Source organism: Amborella trichopoda, chromosome 3 (assembly GCF_054954075.1).
Source record: "Amborella trichopoda isolate Santa Cruz 75 chromosome 3, AtrichopodaSantaCruz75HAP2 v2.0, whole genome shotgun sequence".
In the NCBI taxonomy this organism is placed as follows: Eukaryota; Viridiplantae; Streptophyta; class Magnoliopsida; order Amborellales; family Amborellaceae; genus Amborella; species Amborella trichopoda.
The window spans coordinates 25556087-25576180 of NC_142338.1; the positions used below are offsets into that span (position 1 = coordinate 25556087).

At 33.9% G+C, this 20094-nt stretch overlaps 1 protein-coding gene across 16 annotated transcripts in view; it reads right to left on the reverse strand.

Annotated features, from left to right (window-relative positions):
- Positions 1-4466: 4466 nt before the first annotated feature.
- The window catches only part of LOC18437308 (DNA-directed RNA polymerase I subunit rpa43), a 28830-nt gene continuing 13202 nt past the window's right edge, over positions 4467-20094 (reverse strand). Inside the window, exons 1-7 of one of the 16 annotated variants that reach the window (XM_088862296.1) lie at positions 17213-17724; positions 11678-11793; positions 10195-10349; positions 5399-5511; positions 5183-5268; positions 4906-5015; positions 4467-4819 (exon numbers count right to left, since the gene is read on the reverse strand). In XM_088862296.1, the coding sequence (XP_088718422.1) occupies positions 5417-5511; positions 10195-10349; positions 11678-11793; positions 17213-17299 (453 nt within the window). In that variant the 5' untranslated portion in view covers positions 17300-17724 and the 3' untranslated portion in view covers positions 4467-4819; positions 4906-5015; positions 5183-5268; positions 5399-5416. Of the gene's footprint in view, positions 4828-4905; positions 5016-5182; positions 5310-5398; positions 5621-9278; positions 9485-10194; positions 10350-11677; positions 11794-17212; positions 17725-20094 lie in introns of those variants that run through there. The other 15 variants (XM_088862299.1, XM_088862298.1, XM_088862297.1 and 12 more) reach the window with 15 other exon arrangements.

Below are 20094 nucleotides of genomic sequence, written 5' to 3' on the forward strand. Positions count from 1 at the left end.
GGACATAGGGTTGAAAAACCTGAGGGAGTTACAGGAGAGAAAACCTTGGAAATTCCTCAGGAAGCCTTAGCCTCCTCAGAGAAACCCCAGATCTACCCTTAGGATAGAACCCTCAACTAAAGACTTCACACCGAAGACATTTGTGTATAAACATCCCAGTCAGAGAGATAAAAGAGGATGGTTCTAATACGGGCGAGCCCCAAAAGGCTCGGGAGTCCCGAACCATCCGGCCCGATTTGGTATCATTTTCCTTTCTTCTTTTTTATTCTTCTTTACTATTTTAATTTCAGTTTGATCTACTTATTCACTTTAAAATCATGTTTGGGATGCTCTGGATCATGCTGGCTCTGCCACAGATCTGAGAGCAGATCTGCTCGTTTTCGAGCATATCTAGCCTTAGATCTGAATTCGATTTGTCCCACTTTCTTTACCATCTTTTATTTCCTTTTCATCAGTTTAAGGTGTTAAAATCGAGAGATCTTCATTGGAAGATTTGTCATATTTGCATTATAAACAAGTATTCCCATGATCTGGCGATGTCTTGGGTACCGGAAGGACCAGGTTATCACTGGCTCTCACCTTATGCGACTCGGAGATTTAAGTAAAGTAGAAAATAATATATAACAACTTTCCTTGCCTAATGCTGCTCTTCGAGAGAAGCGAGAAGTGTAGAATTTGGAATAAATTGTTTTGTCGAAGCTCATCTTTCTCATCCTTACTAAGACGCCTTTATTGCCTCTGAAAAATGTTTTTTTTCTCAATCACCAGCATCAATACAGTCCTTGAGGAGGAGACCATACCAAGCTTCTTCCTGGAGGGGTGACCGAAGTGGACTTTAGCGATTGAGGGCCTTGCTTAAGGGCTTCCTTCCCAATGCCACTAGAATCCGTTTTCTGGGAGAGCAAGCCGATCGGGTGCCTTGTGGAAGGGCTTACCATTTTGTCTCAAAAACACCTCCTAATGGACTAGCTAGTGGGTGCCCTTGGTGGGCTTGCTCCCGATCTAGTTGGTATTTTTGGTTTCAACAACTGGGGATTTGCTTAAGGGATTCCTTCCCAATGCTATCAGAATCCATATGTGTCAGGCAGTCGGGGGCCTTGCGTGGAGACTTCCTTCCTAATTCGTCAGATTTTTCTTTAAAGAGCTAGTGGTGGGGTGCCTTGCTAATGGCTTTCTTCCCCATTTACACTAAACCTCGTGTTTGTCTTTTGAAAGGATAGTGGTGGGGTGCCTTGCTTAAAGGCTTTCCTCCTCATTTACACTGAACCTTGGGTTTGTCTTTGTTGGTTTGGATAGATAACCTAAGAGAACCCTTAATGGGGTGCAAAACTGCTTCCCCAGGATTTGAACTAATGACATCGGGGGTGTCTTTTTTGAGGGCTTACAGCAGATGTTCCGGGCTTAGTTAAGGGCTTTTTGGTGGCCTGTCTTGAAAGTCTAAACCTATCGTCAATGGAAGCCTTAGTAAGACGGTCTCTTTTGGGGGCTTACAGCCGATGTATCGGGCTTAGTTAGGGGCTTTTTGGTGGCATGTCCTGAAATTCTAAACCTGTCGGCAATGGACACATTGATTAAGATGGCTACCCTTAGAACCGGGGCATCGATCCGGGTTAGGTAATCAGGTGACTTATAAGAACTTCTATCTCTGGCTGTCAACATATTCTTCATATTTCTTTTCTGCTGACATCTTGGATTGGAGAATCTCTTCCACAAATGGCTATCATGCCTTGCCATCTTGATAATTTTTCTGATCTTCATGTGGTTTTCACCCAAGCTAGGGTTTTTGCCCCAACTAAACCCAAGCTGTTGGATTTGCTTAAGCTCTTTTTGGTTTTGACAGTAAGGTACCCACGAGGGATATTGATTTCTTAACCTCCAAACTTTTGTTGTGATTGCTTGAAGTCACCTTTGGTTGAAAGCTACATCAACCTATTTATTAGTTCAAGTGCCCTTTCGGGTTTTCACCTGAACTGGATAGAAGCGGCACCATAAAAATGGTTTTCACCAACTTCTTCTCTTTATTGAGGCTCTGTTACCTGTGACTTCGAGGTCACCTCCACCTTTAATTTTTGTTTTTACTCACAATTCCCTTTCATATTTTCACCATACCCGGTTTTCTTATTTTCAGGACACTCTTACTCATGGCTTCATGGCCATGACCGCCTATCATTTTTACTCATGGCACCCTTGCGGGTTTTCACTATGCCCAATTTTATTTTTTGGCAATCTTACCCATAGCTTCATCGATATGTCCGCCTGAAGCTCTCACTTTTATTCATGATGATCCTTATCGGATGCTCATCATACCCGACTTCTTTTTCTTTTTAATAAAAACACCTCCTTGATGATGCATAGGTCAGAAGGATTATATCTTCATAAGGCTCACTAGGGTAAAAAAAAAAAATATGTGAGGCTTTTATTGGGGAAGTAGACATCATTAGGGATGCGTTGGGTTTTTGCAAGGTGCCAGGTGATAAGTGATTCACACTTGCTAGGGAACATCAGGTGAGCCATGAAGTATTTGGTGCGTGAGAGCCCACTGGGGACAATGCATGTTATTGTTTTAACAGGATGGCTGTGACTCTGTGGCTTGTGGAGTTCTCTAATGAAGTAATAGCATGCTATACGCATGCCTAGATCTTGAAATTCACCGAATGGACGGTCGAGATTCGTTGTTGGAGGGTACTAATTTTTACTATTTTTAGGGTGCAAATTGAATTTTGTTTTTCCTCATAAGATTGATTATGAGGATGAATAGAATGTGTGTGCAGAATTTGGAGTCATACAAATGCCAAAATCATGGTTTTCTAGAAGTGTGGTTGTATTATACTATGATGCAACCATTGCATGAAATCATTGCTCACACATATATATATATATATATATATATATATATATTACCTTGCTGTTTAGATGAGTTTATTTTCTTTTCTTGCTGGTTATATTTATTTCATTTTTTCTTGCTCGTTATAAAGTATCAATGAGTTTCAACATATGCATCAAATTGCTTTAAACTTGAATTGGGTACTGAATTGGCCTTCTTCCATTTATTTATTATCTTATCATTATTTTTTGTTTGTGTTTGAAATCCATTGTTGTTCCCTCTTAATTTCGGTCAATTTATACAAATATATGTTATACTTTTACTAAAATGCAAGAATGAGAGGTTTTTATCTTCATTTTGGAGGGTTAATTGGGCATTTTTTAGTAGAATTCTCAAACTTCGGGCATTTAAAAATGATCCATAGTACGGACTGCAACTTGATTTTAAGTTTTATTTTCATTTGATAGCACTGAACTCAAAGTTATTTGTTGCATAATGTTGGGAGTCTGTGGATGGATAATTTAGATTTTTATTATGCATTTGTGCTAGGCCAATCTGGATTTTCCTTTCCCTATCTCTCTCTTTATACACTGTACATTCTTGCTTTCATGGGTTTCTCTATTTTGTGTGATGAATAATTTCTTTTTATGTTCTCTATAAGACACATCCTCAACCACCCAAATTTACATCTAATGGTGAATAATGATTATGATCACCTTATGTAAAAAATTAATAACCTCACTATATACATTTCTCAATTTATATTACCTTGTCGATTTGATTATTTATCCAATAAGACCATTTACTTTTGGTACAAAGAGATCACGATTACTATAACCATCTAAAATCTAATTGCTTGAATGTGCCACAGTTTAAAAAATTTCTTTTAAGATTTAAGCTTGATCAACAGAATAAATACATCCATCCAATTTCATATCAAATGATCAACATTAATTGGGACCACCTTATACCAAAAGTAAATGGTCTCATCGTATACTTTTTCTTTATTTAATGCTCTTACAAATTTCTTACAATTCCTTTTAGAATCATAGGCTATTTCCAATAACACAAGCTAAATTTTCGTCAAGCTAAATTTTTGTTAATAACAATTCATGGCAATGTTCAAAAAATCACTGATCCGTACTGAGAATGATTGGCCTAGATTGAATGAATCCAAGTTAGCCCGATACATGTAATTTACAAAAGGAATGACCTAGATCGATGTTTAAATCCTTCTTCTTTTTTTGAAATATCTTTTTCTTTTTGAAGCTTTTTTCTTTAATATCTTGAATTATCAAGGCACCAAATAGTTTTTTCCTTAATTCTCTATTTTTTTATTTTATGATTGTTTTTTCAGATTCGCGGAATACATATCACGGACCAAGATCAAGGGAACAAGAATCTCAATGATTTTCATTAATGGTGTCTCTTGTTCAGTTACCAAGTAATTTCTCTCTATGCATTGGGATAATTTACTTGCTTTCACCCATTCTCCTAGCATTTGTTCTCCCAGTTTTACTTCTTCATGCTCAGATCTGAATACAAATCTGATTTCCTTAGCCCACCATGTCTGATTCCAAAACCAGACATTGGCTCCAAAGGCCTAACACAGGCCACTGATCTAACATAAAGATAAGAATTGTTGTATAATATTTCAAGCCTCTCAGTTAAGTTAAATTATTTGTGAAGACATTCATCAGTGTATGAGTTTATATAATAAGTCTCTTCTCTGTAAAAGTAATGCTATGGAAAAAAATCATCCGACCACAAATATGGTACAAAACCAATTTTAAATTAAAGGTTACTTGCACTTGATGCAGGAGAAACAACATTGGTTGAATCCCAAAACTTTCAACTTTCAACTTTCAACATTTTCAGACAACCGTTCTCTTTGCTTTTCTCATTTTATGGGAGTTCGAATCTTCTCTTGTATCATCTTGCATGGAATCATGATCATGGGGCTTTCTCTCTTTAGACTTATGTTTCTTGTGACTCCTGAAACACTGACAGGTATCAGCATGAGATAAGAAGACATTAACTTTCTTATGCAAATAATAAGATTGTGTAAACAATCTCAAAACCTTTGTGAGTCGAGGCACTTTCTACTTCATGAGAAGATAACCAACGAACACATCCTGTGTTAGACCGCTTCAGGGACCCAGAAATTTCTATGAATATATCCTCCATCACACTGCACAGTACAACCCATTTTTTGATACAAGTGGATGCGAATGCAAAATATATGTGTGCATGTATGGCATTCGTGTACATAATAGGAAAATTGAATAGCTAACGACATTCACGTGAATAACATCCAAATTATTCAAGGCAAACATGACCACGAACAAAAAATCTTACCTCTCAACCAAGAAACGTAACACTGTTCCAGTTCTAATAACATGGTCCCTATGATCTGTACTGACCCAAATTGGCTCACCATCTTCCTGTCAAAATGTGGAAGAACACTTGGGAGTCATATCAATCCCTGAATAAGTAAGAAGCGAGTAAGAAAATATGGCCTATACTTCCTAAATAGCTCAACATCTAGAAATTTTGTCATCACAAAGTACATACATCTCTTTCATAATGGAATTATTCACGAATGTCTGTGATGGCAATGCCTGCATTGAAAATCCCAAGGACGATGATACTGATGTAGTCCTTTCCAAGCTTATTTACCGTTCCTTCTGGAATACAAGCATGAGAGAGATACGTGAGCATCGATCAAGCATGCAGTCCTTTATTTCATGAGTCCACATTTAAACCTCCTAAAAAGTTCAAATTCCCGGCATTCTTCTGTAAATATCACAATAAATAGGTGGTCGTAGTGTAGTATAATCATATAAAAAATCATGGGAAGGACCAAATACGAGGACTAATATAGTTCCAACAACAATGGATACATCCAGGTGTAAAACCATTTGCATTATTCTTCTTGTAAAAATCACAATAAACAAGTAAAAGAAACCGTGAAAAGTGTACGGTACAAAAGAAAAACAGAGACCAATGAACAGAAAGTCAATGTTACATGAAGAGACACGGGTGTTGTGTCTATTATGTGTCTTGCATGTCTAGTACTTTAGTCTAAAAACCTAATGGGTCTCGACAAGCCTGTACAACTATATATATATATATATATATATATATATATATATATATATATATCATCATCATCATAGCCTTTTTCCAATTAATTTGGGTCGGCTATACAAATCCTACTCCGCTATTCAGCTCTATTAAAGGTTAGACCCTCAGTGAGGCCATATGTCCCCATATCGTTTCGAACTACTTCCAAATACATCCTTTTAGACCTATCCCTTGCCTTTTTAAGTCCTTCCACTTGAACTAACTCGCACCTGCTAACAGGTGTTGTACTTGGTCGGTGACACACATGGCTAGCCCATCTAAGTCTACTCCCTCTCATCTTATCTCTTATTGGTGCCACACCTAAAATCTCCCCAATGAATTCATTTTGAATTCTATCCCTTCTTGTCTTACCACTCATCCATCTCAGCATCCTCATCCCCTATATTCATTCTATGGGTATAACATTGTTTTTTGTCTGCCCAACATTCAGTCCCATAGAGCAAAGCAGGTCTCACAATTGTCCCATAAAACTTGCCCTTCAGCTTAATTGGTATACGGCGATCACATAAAATTCTAGTTGCACATCTCCACTTCACCCACCCAACTCTAATTATGCGTGTGACATCTTCCTCAATCTCCCCATCTTCTTGGATTATTGACCCAAGATATCGAAAGTGCGGTCTTTTTGTACTTCTTGGTTGTCAATCTTAACTACTTCCTCATCTCTACTCCTATTATTACTAAACTTGCGGTCATATATTCTATCTTAGTCCGGCTAATTTTAAAACGTTTGGATTCTAGAGCATCCCTTCAAAGTTCTAACTTTGTGTTGATGCCAATTCGGCCTCGTAGATCAAAACTATGTCATATGCGAACAACATACACTACGGTACCTCATCCTGTAGGTACCTAGTTAAGTCATCTATAACTAAGAAAAAGAGGTACAGCTTAATGCTGACCCTTGATATAGACCTATTGTCACTGAAAACTCACTCGTCTCTCCACTAGTTGTTTGTACACTAGTTAGCGCTCTATTATACATATCTCTCACCAAGTCGATGTAGTGTCTGAAAACTCCTTTCTTTTCCAACACCCGTCAAATCAAGTCTCGAGGTACTCTGTCATAAGCATTCTTTAGATGATTTATTGACCATGTGGAGGTCTTTTCCCTTCGTCCTAAACTTCTCAATCAGTTGCCTAAGTAGGAAAATAGCCTTAGTTGTTAACCTTCCTGGCATAAAACCAAATTGGTTTTAAGATACACTCGTTTCATTCCTTAATCGTTGCTCAATCACTCTATCTCAGAGCTTCATAGTATGGCTCATAAGCTTGGTCCCTCGATAGTTTGCACAATCTTGTATGTCTCCTTTATTATTGTAAATAGGTACCACCATATTTTTCCTCCATTCGTCTGTCATTTTCTTTGTTCTCTACACATTGTTGAACAGCTTCGTCAGCCAGTCAATACCAATCTCCCCCATACACTTGCAAACCTCTATTGGTATATCATTTGGTCCTAAAGCCTTTCCTATCTTCAACCTTTTCAAAACTTATTTTACTTTCGACATCCTAATCCAACAAATGTATCTATGACATCCGCTGTCATTTATACCACCAATTCCTTCTATCGCTATGTTCCCATTGTGTTGGTCATTTAATAATTTTTTAAAATAAACTCTCTACCTTTCGTTGACCTCGTCATCTTTCACTAAGACCCTTTGATCATCACTCATAATACATTTAATATGGTAGATCCCTACATTTTTTCTCTCTTATTTTTACTAATTTGAAGATATCTTTTTCACCTTATCTTGTTTCAAGTTTATTGTATAGATTATCATATGGCTTAAGTTTAGCTTTGCTTACTATTTGCTTAGCATTTTTCTTAGCATTTTTATATTCTTGTAAGTTTTGATCATTTCTATTATACCTCCAAGTTTTATAACATGATCGTTTTTCGCTTATGGCCTTCTAAACCTCATCACTCTACCACCAAGTTTCCTTATCGAAGTTTTTTTCCCTCTAGATTATCCTAAAACTTCTTGTGCCACTTTCTTGATACAATAAGCCATCTTATTCCATATCTCATTGACATCATGTTGCCATTTTCTCTCTTCAACTACTTTATCCCTAAATAAATCTATTTTCTCACTCTTAAAATTCCACCACCTAGTTCTTGAACCCCTATTACTTTCACCCCTTCTCTTCCTTGTCTTTATGAAAGCGTCCATAACCACAAGCCTATGTTGGGTAGTCAAACTCTCTCCTAAGATAACCTTGCAGTCTTTACATGATGGTTGATCTACCTTCTTAACTAGAAAGAGGTCTATCGGGCCTTTATGTGAATCATCTTGCTTTTTAAAGTAAATGTTTGTTATTGCTAGGTCGTAGGCCATAGCAAAATCTATTATAGCCTCACCCATGTCATTTCTTTCCCCAAATCCATATCCCTTATGTACCCCTTTATATCCTCTACTTTCCTTCCCTACATGAGCATTTAAGTCCCCTCCTAAAAGGTCCCCTCTCCATTTGATATGTCTTGGACTATTCTATGTCCTCCCAAAATTATCTCTTAAATCTATCATCTAATCCTACTTGTGGTGGATATGGCACTAATTAAGTTAATTATCTCTTCCCCTAATACAAGTTTAATTAATAAGAGTTTATCACTTATCCATTTAGTAGTAAATAATTTATCTTTTAAATCTTTGTCTATTATTACGCCTATGCCATTTCTATCATTATCTTTTTTTGTATACAAAAGTTTATATCCATCTATTTCTTTAGCTTTTTTTCTTTTCTATTTAGTTTCTTGTATATATATATATATATATATATATATATATGGAAGAGACTACAGAACGCTTATGGGCGAAAATGAACAGTATTTTCGCCCATAGGCTCAACGCCGTCCGAAAAATCAGACGGCGTGGATTAAGGGCCGTCACAGATATAGCATGTCCATGACGGGATTTTTTTCATACAAAAATTGGCGCAAAAAATATACGGGGACCGCCACAGCCCCTGTAGGTCTGTGGCGATTTTTAGGCAAAACCGTCACGGACATAGCGTGTCCCTGATGGGGGCGAAATACTGTAGCAATTCGCCTATAGGTGTTTTTAAGACTTTTCCTATATATATATATATATATATATATATATTCATTTTTTTCCTAGTGAATGACTATGTTTATACTATAAATTTTATTAAAACTTTCTATTAAGGTGCATTGTTATTAAGGCATTTTTTTCCTATATTATATCAGCACAAATGTTACCTTGGCGTGGTGGTAGCGCTTGCAATCCCTTTGCAAGTGCAACACATCCAAGGTTCCAATCCCAGGCTGGCATTTTATGCAAAGTACAACTTTTAAAACACTCTAAAAGTACTTTAAAATTACCGTGTCGAGGCTGTGTCTATGCAGGTGTCTAGGTGTCGAAATGTCTCAACTCTCGACCGCCACACCCAGCCCCATTTGAAGTGTCGAGGTAGCATTGTGAAAAGTATGGAAAAGAAAGAACAAAGCATCCATCCATAAAGTCTTTTCATGACCCCCAAAACCTAAGTGGGTACCTAAGCACAATGGGCTCTACTTGGTCAACAAAGAGATATAATAATGCACTAGCATCTAGAGGAAAACGAGAAGCCCATTAGCTTTCATGCTATGAATTATCACAAAAGAAACCAAATTAATCTCTAATCAAAGATCAAATCTTTTTTTTATTTTCAATAAGTGATCATGTCCACATGATAGCACCAGTGAATCAAAAACTCGGGGAGTCCATCTCGGACTTGCCCAAATTACTCTGAATTCGCAGGTTACGAAATCTGACACCAAAACCATGGGAACTGCCAGAGTCCTTGATAGACTTGGGCAAGTCCAAGTTTCCAGACTCGGGTTCAGGACCCTAAAGAGTTCTGGTTTTAAACAACTAGATAGAATCATTCAATGTCATAGATTCATTTAAGTTAATTCAACATTGATCACTATCCATAAAGTTTTTTTACTTTATAATCATGTTCATGAGTTTTCATTTGCTTCAACGTATGTAACAAAACTACAAACATGTACATATCATTATTTCTTTTGCAAGAGGAAAGATATGCCAAAGATGGAAGCAATGAAAACCAGGCCTAGCATGGCACTTCCCCAATAAAAAAATGTACTTAACTCCATGCACGAAAATCAGACAATGGCAAGATATGCCAAAGAGGAAAGCATCTCAACCCATAAACACATGAAGCACCTCGACATAGTGTAAATTAAGAATCATAAAAGTTACCTAGAAGCATTCCTGGCTTTGGGGAGAAAAGTAACAGTTTTGCTTTCAATTTCACACCAAAATATGGAGACAGCCCTGAAAGAACCATGGCCATTTTATCCTTTATTTTCAAGTCATGATAGGCCAAGACTACTCCATCAAATTTTTCATTAAACCTGCAAAATAAGAAACAATATATCAATACCTTCAAGAAAATAAACAATACTTTCTGTTTTCTTAGTCATGAATAAGAAGCAATAGATCATTTCAAAATACCCAAATGAACACACTTTTTTTAGCAAAATTATGAAAATGTAAGAGTTCATGTGAGCTTATATATATGGTGTGGTTTCTATAAGGTTGCAACCATAAATAATCCAATTAAGGCGCACCTCCAAATTTTATCATAACATGTAATCTTGGTGAAAAGAAGTACTAGGATTATCTTAAATCTATTTTCAAATCTAATTATAAAATTTTAAACTCCAAAAATGGTTAAAATCAAGTAGATCTACAAACATATAAAAATATTGAAAATAGACGGTCTAGATAATGTGTTGCAAGATGCACTATTTTGGGACTCAAAATCTTTTTTTTTTTTTTTTTTCATATTCATACATCTTGATGTCCATATGATCAATTAGAGGGTATTTCAACATTAAAACAACGTTTTTCGATGGATTTTTTAGATGAAAATGTAATTCTACATTTTAAGGTTTCAACCTTATATAAACTTTTTCCATATATATATGGCCCATGGAAATTCCCAAATTCTTAAAACATAAACAGCTTTTTATTTCAGAGAAGCTCATGTGAGTATATATATATGGGTTATGTTAGGGTGCTCACACTATGGAGTAATTTATTATTGTACTCAACAATTTTGGAAACTTTTATACCCTTGTTTTGTACATGGAGCATTTTTTTAATAAGGGTATTTTTTGTCATTAGGAAAGGTGATGTCACACCCCATGTAGATGATGTCACACCCATCCTAATTATCAAAATTCCATTACTAAAGAAAACTCCATATACAAAACAAGGGTATATATGCGTCCAACAATTGTTCAGTACAATAATAAATTACTCCATAGTGTGAACACCCTAACATATATATATATATATATATATATATATACCCAAATTCTTACAAAATAAACAGCTTTTTATTTCTTGTATTGCTATTTCATTTCTTTTTCACCTTTCACCAAAATTAGACTAAAGGAATCAAATTCTTTATCCTTTGTAGTGCTTTGTTTCTATTTTTCAATAATTGAACTCAAAAAAGAGTCATAACTTGTACCACCAATATTCTACTAAGAAATAACATGCTAATTTTGATCACATTTTCTCAGAAATTGCAATGTTCAAGCAGAAAACACATATAAAAAGAGATAAATCACAGAAAATTGCCCTAAAAAACAACAAAGTCTTAAATTGTCATCTAAGTTTGCAACCACAACCAAAAGCAGAAAATAATACAAAGAAAAAGAAGACAAAATACCTTAACAATATGAAGCTAAGCTGGTGCAAAAGCCCTTTTTGTGCATTAGATGAAGAAGAAGGGGGCAAATAAGTAGTCAAATCCACCTTCGAAACCTTCAATCCCTCCATTAAAACCTTTAAAAAACACAGCTTCTTCAATGTTAAGCATCTCAAATATCTTATAAAGTGATGAATAAATCATTGGTGGGAACCCTAATCATGGTACGAGATTCTAGGGTCTTTCTCAAAGACTTGGGTTCTCAAGTCATGAAATTTATAGAGAGAGAAGTTAGGGTTTTAAAAGGTCGAAGTCCATTGCTCATAGCGAGTATGAAGTGGTTATAACTAAGGCTGTGTTTGATAACTTTGTTTGTAGTTTCCCTAACAAAATCCTATTTTCCTGGATTATGGGAGGGAAGTGAAAATTGGTAGCCTAAAAGCTGGGATGCTTGTTTGATGAACTGTGGTGGTCGTATTTTCACCTGTTTGGTATTGAGAACGCTGGAAACTGCCTATTTTAACTGTACATTATGTATGTCATTGATTGATGTGAAAATGCATATTTTGAATAAGATTTTCTTGCTAGTCCCATCTACTGCATTTCTTATAAAATGTACGGTTGAGATTGAAATTAGTTCTTATAACTACGTAACCAGAAAAGAAAAAAATATATCCATATCAAAAGGTTGCCACAAGAAATGTCTTATGAAATACATAAACATAGAAATTGCTATCACACTAGTACACCAGCCTAGAAAGGCATCTGTATCCATACGTAATAAATTAAAGCAATTGTTCTCATGGGATTCCAATAAATATGAAACAAATGCAGCACCAATAAAATAACATGTGTGAACTAGATGTCAAGTAGGTATAGTAGTACCAGGCACAACACAAGGCTGCTACATATGCAACATAATATCTGACATAGATATCATATAGATTAGATAGATCCATACTAACAGTCTATCCTGCATTCAAAATACATAACTGGTCCATTTTAGTTATACACATTATTTTATCCTTCCAAATTCAAATTAAAAAGAAAGTAAAATTCAAGGCTCAATGCAATTCAACCAAAACAAAACGCTATTCAAAAAATCCACTTCACTACAAGGACCAGAAACTTCAGTTTCCATGGTAACAAATTTGATGAAGATCAGTTTGCACATTCAGCCAAGATCTAGGCAAACAAAAGCCATGATGCCTATAAATTACCCATCAAACAAGAAATATTTCAATTTAACAAGGCTCAACAATCAAATCAAATAGAAAAACCCATCTCATAAAGATTTAGACTATAACATCATCTACCAAACATGAACCAATAAAAAACTCACAAGAAATCAAAAAACCTCACAAAACATCAAAAATTTCAGAAAAACAAGAAGGAAGAAGAGGCCATACCACCAAAGAGACTTGGTTTCTCTCCCTCCTAAGATTCCAAAAAGGAAGACGAGGCCATACCACCAAATCGGAAAATTCAAAAAGGCTAACTTTATGCTTTAACAAAATCAAGGAGAAATATGAGATAGCAAAAACCCAAAAATAGAAGTTTCCATAGCAAGCATTATCTTGATAGAAGTCTTTTAATTTAAACTGTGTTGATTCACAACATGCTAATTTGCCATTCTACAAAAAATAGAAAATGGTGGCTGTTTCTAACTCTTTTGTAAAACCAATGTGGATTCAAGATATAAACACAAACCAATTGACAACTCCCAACTGTCAAGAAAACCACTTCAACCAGTTTCATACATACTATGAGATATTGCAATGAGATGCAATATATGAGGAGTCCATGGCCAATAGAGGATACACACACAAACGACAAGATAGAACTCACCATAAACTGACTTACCAAGATGCATAATATCCAACCTAATGATATTCAAGTGTTTTAACCAGAAAACAAACTCAAGACAAAATTATTATTCAAGATCGTATGACTCACATGAAGATTCAGCCAAGTTGAACCAGGACTTGGGTATGCTAAGTACTATTCAAGCCTTAACATTCATTAATTACGAAAAGATAAAAATAACAAAAAAGACAACATGGATAAATTATACACCGACAAAAAAAGAACCAGAAAGACCAGGGATGCAAGTCCACAAAAAAAAAACAAACAGAAATATCACAAAACATGCATGCACAAACTTATCAAAGTTCATATATAAACACAGAATTAGCCTAGCAGCTTCAATTCTAACACAGTTAATCACCAAAAAAATTAAACTTCTTAATCCTTATAATAAATTCCCAAACAAGTTCTCCAAATCAAATATCTTGTTCACTCAGCTAATGCAAAGAAAAGCAAAAATAAAAAGTACCAACAAGATTCATTTGAGCCTTATCCCAACTATTTGTGGTTGCCTACAAAAATCCTGTTCCACCAATAGGTTCAGAATTCATGAAAAGGCAAGGCAAAGTTTTACACTAGTTGCCTACCCAACCCTACTCTTTTACCCAGGCTTGGGACCAGCACGACTAGCATGGGGCCAATCAAGGCGGAGTTAGGTACAAGCAAACTTAAGCGAAAAAAACTAGAAGAGAGCATAATGAGAAGACACAAGTAATGGAATAGAAGGAATACATGGCATGCAATAACTAAACCATCTATTGTAATGACAAATCTAATTTCTTTGGAAGAAACGAATGTCATAAAAATAACCATTAAACTTGTAGGTACACATCTCAATTTCAACTTCTAAATCTCATGCACAATTTTCTTTACCAGATTTTGAGCTATATTGGTTCTTGAAGAATCTTCTTCAAAAAATTTGATAAAACCGCATAATACCTTAAAGAATATAGTATGTAATTTCACAAACTTAGGAACAGAGAAAACACTACAAGTCACAACAAAAGAAAAAAAGAGCTATACCTATTTTTTTATCAGAAAAGATTAGCTTCATCCAACTAAAGAAACAATGCATGAACATAAAATTACAGAGAGCATAAAAAGAAATAATTCATCACAAGAAATAGAGAAACTCGTGAAAGCAAGAACGGACAGTATATAAAGAGAAAGAGAGATAGGGAAAGGAAAATCCAGATAGATCCAGCACAAATGCATAAAAAAAATCTAAAGTATCCATCCACAAACCCCCAACATTATGCAGCAAATAACTCCGAGTTCAGTGCTATCAAATGAAAATAAATCTCAAAATCAAGTTGCAGCCCACGCTATGGATCCTTTTTAAATGCCCGAAGTTTGAGAATTCTACAAAAACATGCTCAATTAACCCTCCAAAATGAAGATAAAAACCTCCCATTCATGCATTTCAATAAAAGTATAACAGATATTTTAATATAAATTGGGCGAAATTAACTGGGAACAACAATGGATTTCAAACACAAACAACAAAAAAATATAATCAATGGAAGAAGGCCAATTCAGTACCCAGTCCAAGTTTAATACTTATATAACGAGCAGGAAAAAATGAAAACCAGCTAGAAAAGAAAATAAACTCATATAACCAGCAAGGAAAAAATATATATATAAATAAACTCACATAACCAGCAAGAAAATAAATAAATAAACCATGTAACCAGGATGGGCAAAAACACAGAAATGAACCTAAAACATAAAGACATACTCTTGCTGCGCATTTGGGGGTTTTCTTGTTTGAGCATAACCAGGAAAGAAAGAAAAAATACGAAAATAAAATATAAATTCTCTGTAGATTTAGGATTAATTTTCTTTGAGCTTAACCAGAAAAAAAAAAAACAAAAATAAAATCTTTTTTGTAAATTTGGGGGTTGTGGGAGTTTAACAATATATAAAAAAAAAAATCATTGTATTAAATGTGGTTTCAATACTGGAAATCTTTGGGACAGCCTTGCAATATATTTTCATCTTTATATTTGGTATTTGGAATAAAGCATTTACACAAGGCATCTATGAAGAAGGCCTATTCACATTCAAAACATGGGCCTCATCACATATAAATAAAGTAATAGAAAGTGCATCTTCTACCGCATAAAATACCAAATGCAAGTTATTTTATAATATTTATTTCAAAATACATAAATTTTATGACCATACTTTTAAAAACTCAAATTCTTTAAAATTAAAGGTGATATTAAATATAGTTAAATATTAAAATTTATAATTAAAAAATTAATAAACCAATTTAACCTGAAGATGTCTTTATCAGTTATAACGTATACTAATAAAGTAATAACAAAGTAAGCAAGATTTTTTCATGAATAACATAATTATAAATAATCCAATATGTATTTATTTTTATTACAATCTTATTAATATTAATATAGTAATTCATGTATTATGATAATAATAAGTATGGTTTCATACTTATTATTATGAAAATTTTATAAAATTATTAAAATTAGGATTAAATATTTTTAAGATATTCAAATATTAAAAATAAAATTACATAAATTTATTATAATTAATTTAAAGTTAAGAAAATAATTTAAATTATCAGAGCTGGATGGGTAAAGTGGAGATGTACGACTGGAATTTAAATTTTTAGAAATCATTACGCAATCTTGACTTATATAAAATGCACTCTATAGAAGTTCACATATATCACAGACAATAAATCACTCAATGAATGCAACAAACCACATTCACTGCAACAAATGCATCAATAAATAGCCCAAAGCCAGTATCCAATATCCACACATAAATCAGAATTAACAAATCTACTTTCAAGAAAATCATAAACCCAACACTATTACAGCTCCCGATCTAAAAATAAAATTGCAAAAAATATTTCTCAACATAAAAAAAAAAAAAAACGAAAAATTTGGCAATACAATTACTCAAGACTCATGAGGCAAAAATTCGAGTAATTTGAATTTTGCTAAAAAATTGGAAAACAAATTGCAGAAAAAGGTAAAAAATTGACTCATCAAATATCAGAAAATCACTCTAAATAGTCAATCAAATGTCTGGAAAGTTAAAGCAATAGTATAATGGTTCTTGTTCTCTCTAGCAACCTTACGCCATAGTTATATTTTCAATAAGAATAGGTCAGGTTAGAGGTGAAACTCATCAATATATAATCAAGAACAAACACTGGTTGGTACAAAGCACTTCTGAGAAGGTCGAAAAACAAGTAGCATCCCCAAATTTTGCGGGGTTTAAATTTTTAAATAAAAATAACTCAATCAAACTCCGCCCAAACTTTCAGAAAAAAGAAAAAAATAATTGAGATGTTCCCTGTATATTCTCTCGCTTTAAGCACTTATGAGATCATCAAAATCCAAATACCATAGGAAGAGAATCATGACTATGTACAGAGATTTGTAACAAAAAATAACCAGAAATAAAATTCTTCCGTAATTTATAACAATCACACCAGTAAAATACGTTGAGCCATAAAAAAAAAACAATTTCACAATGCAAAAAACCCGATGCAGAAGATTAATCAACAAATCAAATGGCAAAGAATAAGACCCAAATACTAAACTTTAAACAAGAAAAAAAATTACAGAGAAAAGAGGTGCCTCGGGTGGAAAACCTATCTCAAAGAAGCTTTTAGAGAGAGAGAGAGAGAGGGGTTTGAGAGAGGGAACAAACCTGATGAGAGGCTAGAGAAAAAGAGAGAGCCTTCGTGTGGAGAGACCTTGTTGATGAGAGAGAGAGGCCTGTGTGTTGGGAGACCATGTTGCTTGTTGATGAGAGAGAGAATGAGGCATTTGCGGAGGAGAGGCTTCATCGATGAGAGAGAGAAGCGCGGGAGGGTAAAGTTTTCAAGTGAAAGGCCGTGCAAGTCAGAAAGATCTGAGTCCAACTTGAATATTTTTGACGCCTGGTTTTGAAGGTAAAATGATATCTTTTTTGATGAACTATAAATTCTATTGTGTTTACTTAATTTCACTTTAAACATACATTTTCTATTTGAAATTTTTTTTATTTTTTAACCTTTTTTTTGCTACTATAGTACTTGATACTAATTGATTGAGTTACTCGGATTTGGCTTGAGTAATTGGTTCGGGCCATGACCAATTACTCAGTCCGAGTCGCACTTTCTAATACTTATCTTAATAGCCAAGGTTGTGGATCTGTCAATCGACCACAATCTGGATTTGACTTGCTTGTTTCTGAACCAACCTGCAGGGCGGCCCCGAGCACTATCAATTTATCAAAAGCAGCCAAGAGATGAGCTACTTAATATTTTAGTGCCAGTTTGGATGTGTACCAAAAATTGCAATATTTTCAGATGACAAGAAAAAAAGATTAAAATAGAAGGTAAGAACCATTTGGATAACCTCAATAGAATTTCTAGTTCATCAAAAAATATATTACTTTACCCCCAAAACCATGCGCAAATAATATTCAAGTCTGACTTAGATCTTTCCAACTTGCATCACCTTTCACTTAAAAACTTTACCCTCCCGAGCTTCTCTCTCTCATCGAAGAAGCCTCTCCTCCACACGCATGCCTCATTCTCTCTCTCATCAACAAGCAAGAAGTCTCCCCACAAGCAGGCCTCTCTCTCTCATCAACAAGGTTTCTCCACACGAAGGCTCTCTCTTTTTCTCTAGCCTCTCATCAGGTTTGTTCCCTCCATCAAACCCCTCTCTCTCTCTCTTTAATGGCTTCTCTGATATAGGTTTTCCACCTGAGGCACCTCTCTTCTCTATAAGTTTTTTTCTTGTTTAAAGTTTAGTAATTGGGTCTTATTCTTTGCCATTTGATTCGTTCATTAATCCTCTGCATCGGGTTTTTTGCATTGTGAAATTGGTTTTTATTTTTTTTACGGCTCAATGTATTTTACTGGTGTGATTGTTATAAATTACGAAAGAATTTTATTTCTAGTTATTTTTTGTTGCAAATCTCTGTACATAGTCATGATTCTCTTCCTTTGGTATTTGGATTTTAATGATCTCATAAGTGCTTAAAGTGAGAGAAAATACAGGGAACATCTCAATTATTTTTTTCTTTTTTCTGAAAATTTGGGTGGAGTTTGATTGAGTCATTTTTATTTAAAAATTTAAACCCCACAAAATTTGGGGATTTACTTGTTTTTCGACCTTCTCAAAAGTGCTTTGTACCAACCAGTGTTTGTTCTTGATAATATATTGATGAGTTCCACCTCTAACCTAACCTTTTTTTACTGAAAATATAACTATGGCATATGGTTGCTAGAGAGAGAACAAGAACCATTATACTGTTGCTTTAACTTTCCAGACATTTGATTGACTATTTAAAGTGATTTTATGATATTTGACGAGTCAATTTTTTACCTTTTTCTGCAATTGTTTTTCCAAAATTCAAATTACTCATTTTTGCCTCATGAGTCTTTGAGTAATCGTTTTGACAGATTTTTTGTTTTTTTTTTTCATATTGAGAAATATTTTTAGCAATTTTATTTTTAGATCGAAAGTGGTAACAGTGTTGGGTTTCTAATTTTCTTGAAAGTAGTTTTGTTAATTCTAATTTATATGTGTGGATATTGGATATCGGCTTTGGGCTATTTATTGATGCATATCTTGCAATGAATGTGGTTTGCTAGTTTATAGTCTGTAATATATGTGAACTTCTATAGAGTGCATTTTATATAAAGTCAAGATTGTGCAATAATTTTAAAAAAATTAAATTCCAGTTGCACATCTCCACTTTGCCCATCCAGCTCTGATAATTTAAATTATTATCTTAACTTTAAATTAATCATAATAAATTTATACAATTTTATTTTTATTATTTGAATACATTAATAATATTTAATTCTAATTTTAATAATTTTATAAAATTTTCATAATAATAAGTATGAAACTACACTTATTATTATCCTAATACATGAATTACTATATTAATATTAATAAGATTGTAATAAAAACAAATACATATTAGAATATTTATAATTATGTTATTCATGAAAAATCGTACTTACTTTGTTATTACTTTATTAGTAATACTTACTTTGTTATTACTTTATTAGTAATACGTTATAACTGATAAAAACATCTTCAGGTTAAATTGGTTTATTAATTTTTTAATTATAAATTTTAATATATGAATTTATAAATATAAATTTACATATTTTGAAATAAATATTAAAAAGTAACATTCATTTGGTATTTTATGCAGTAGAAGATGCTCTTTCTATTTCTTACTTTATTTATATGTGATGCGGCCCACGTTTTGAATGTGAATAGGCTTTCATAGATGCCTTGTGTAAATGCTTTATTCCAAATACCAGATTAAATCTCAGATAAATCTTGCGGGTACCTTTTATTTTTGCTTTTCTTTGCATTAGCTGAGTGAACGAGATATTTGATTTGGAGAACTTGTCTGGGAATTTATTATAAGGATTAAAAAATTTAATTTTTTTGGTGATTAATTGCTTTAGAATTGAAGCTGCTAGGCTAATTTTGAATAGGTTCAGATCACTTTCTTTGTAGGAAATAAGTATTTTGTTAGTAGTGAATTAGGAAGGGCAAACTCAATATTTTAAT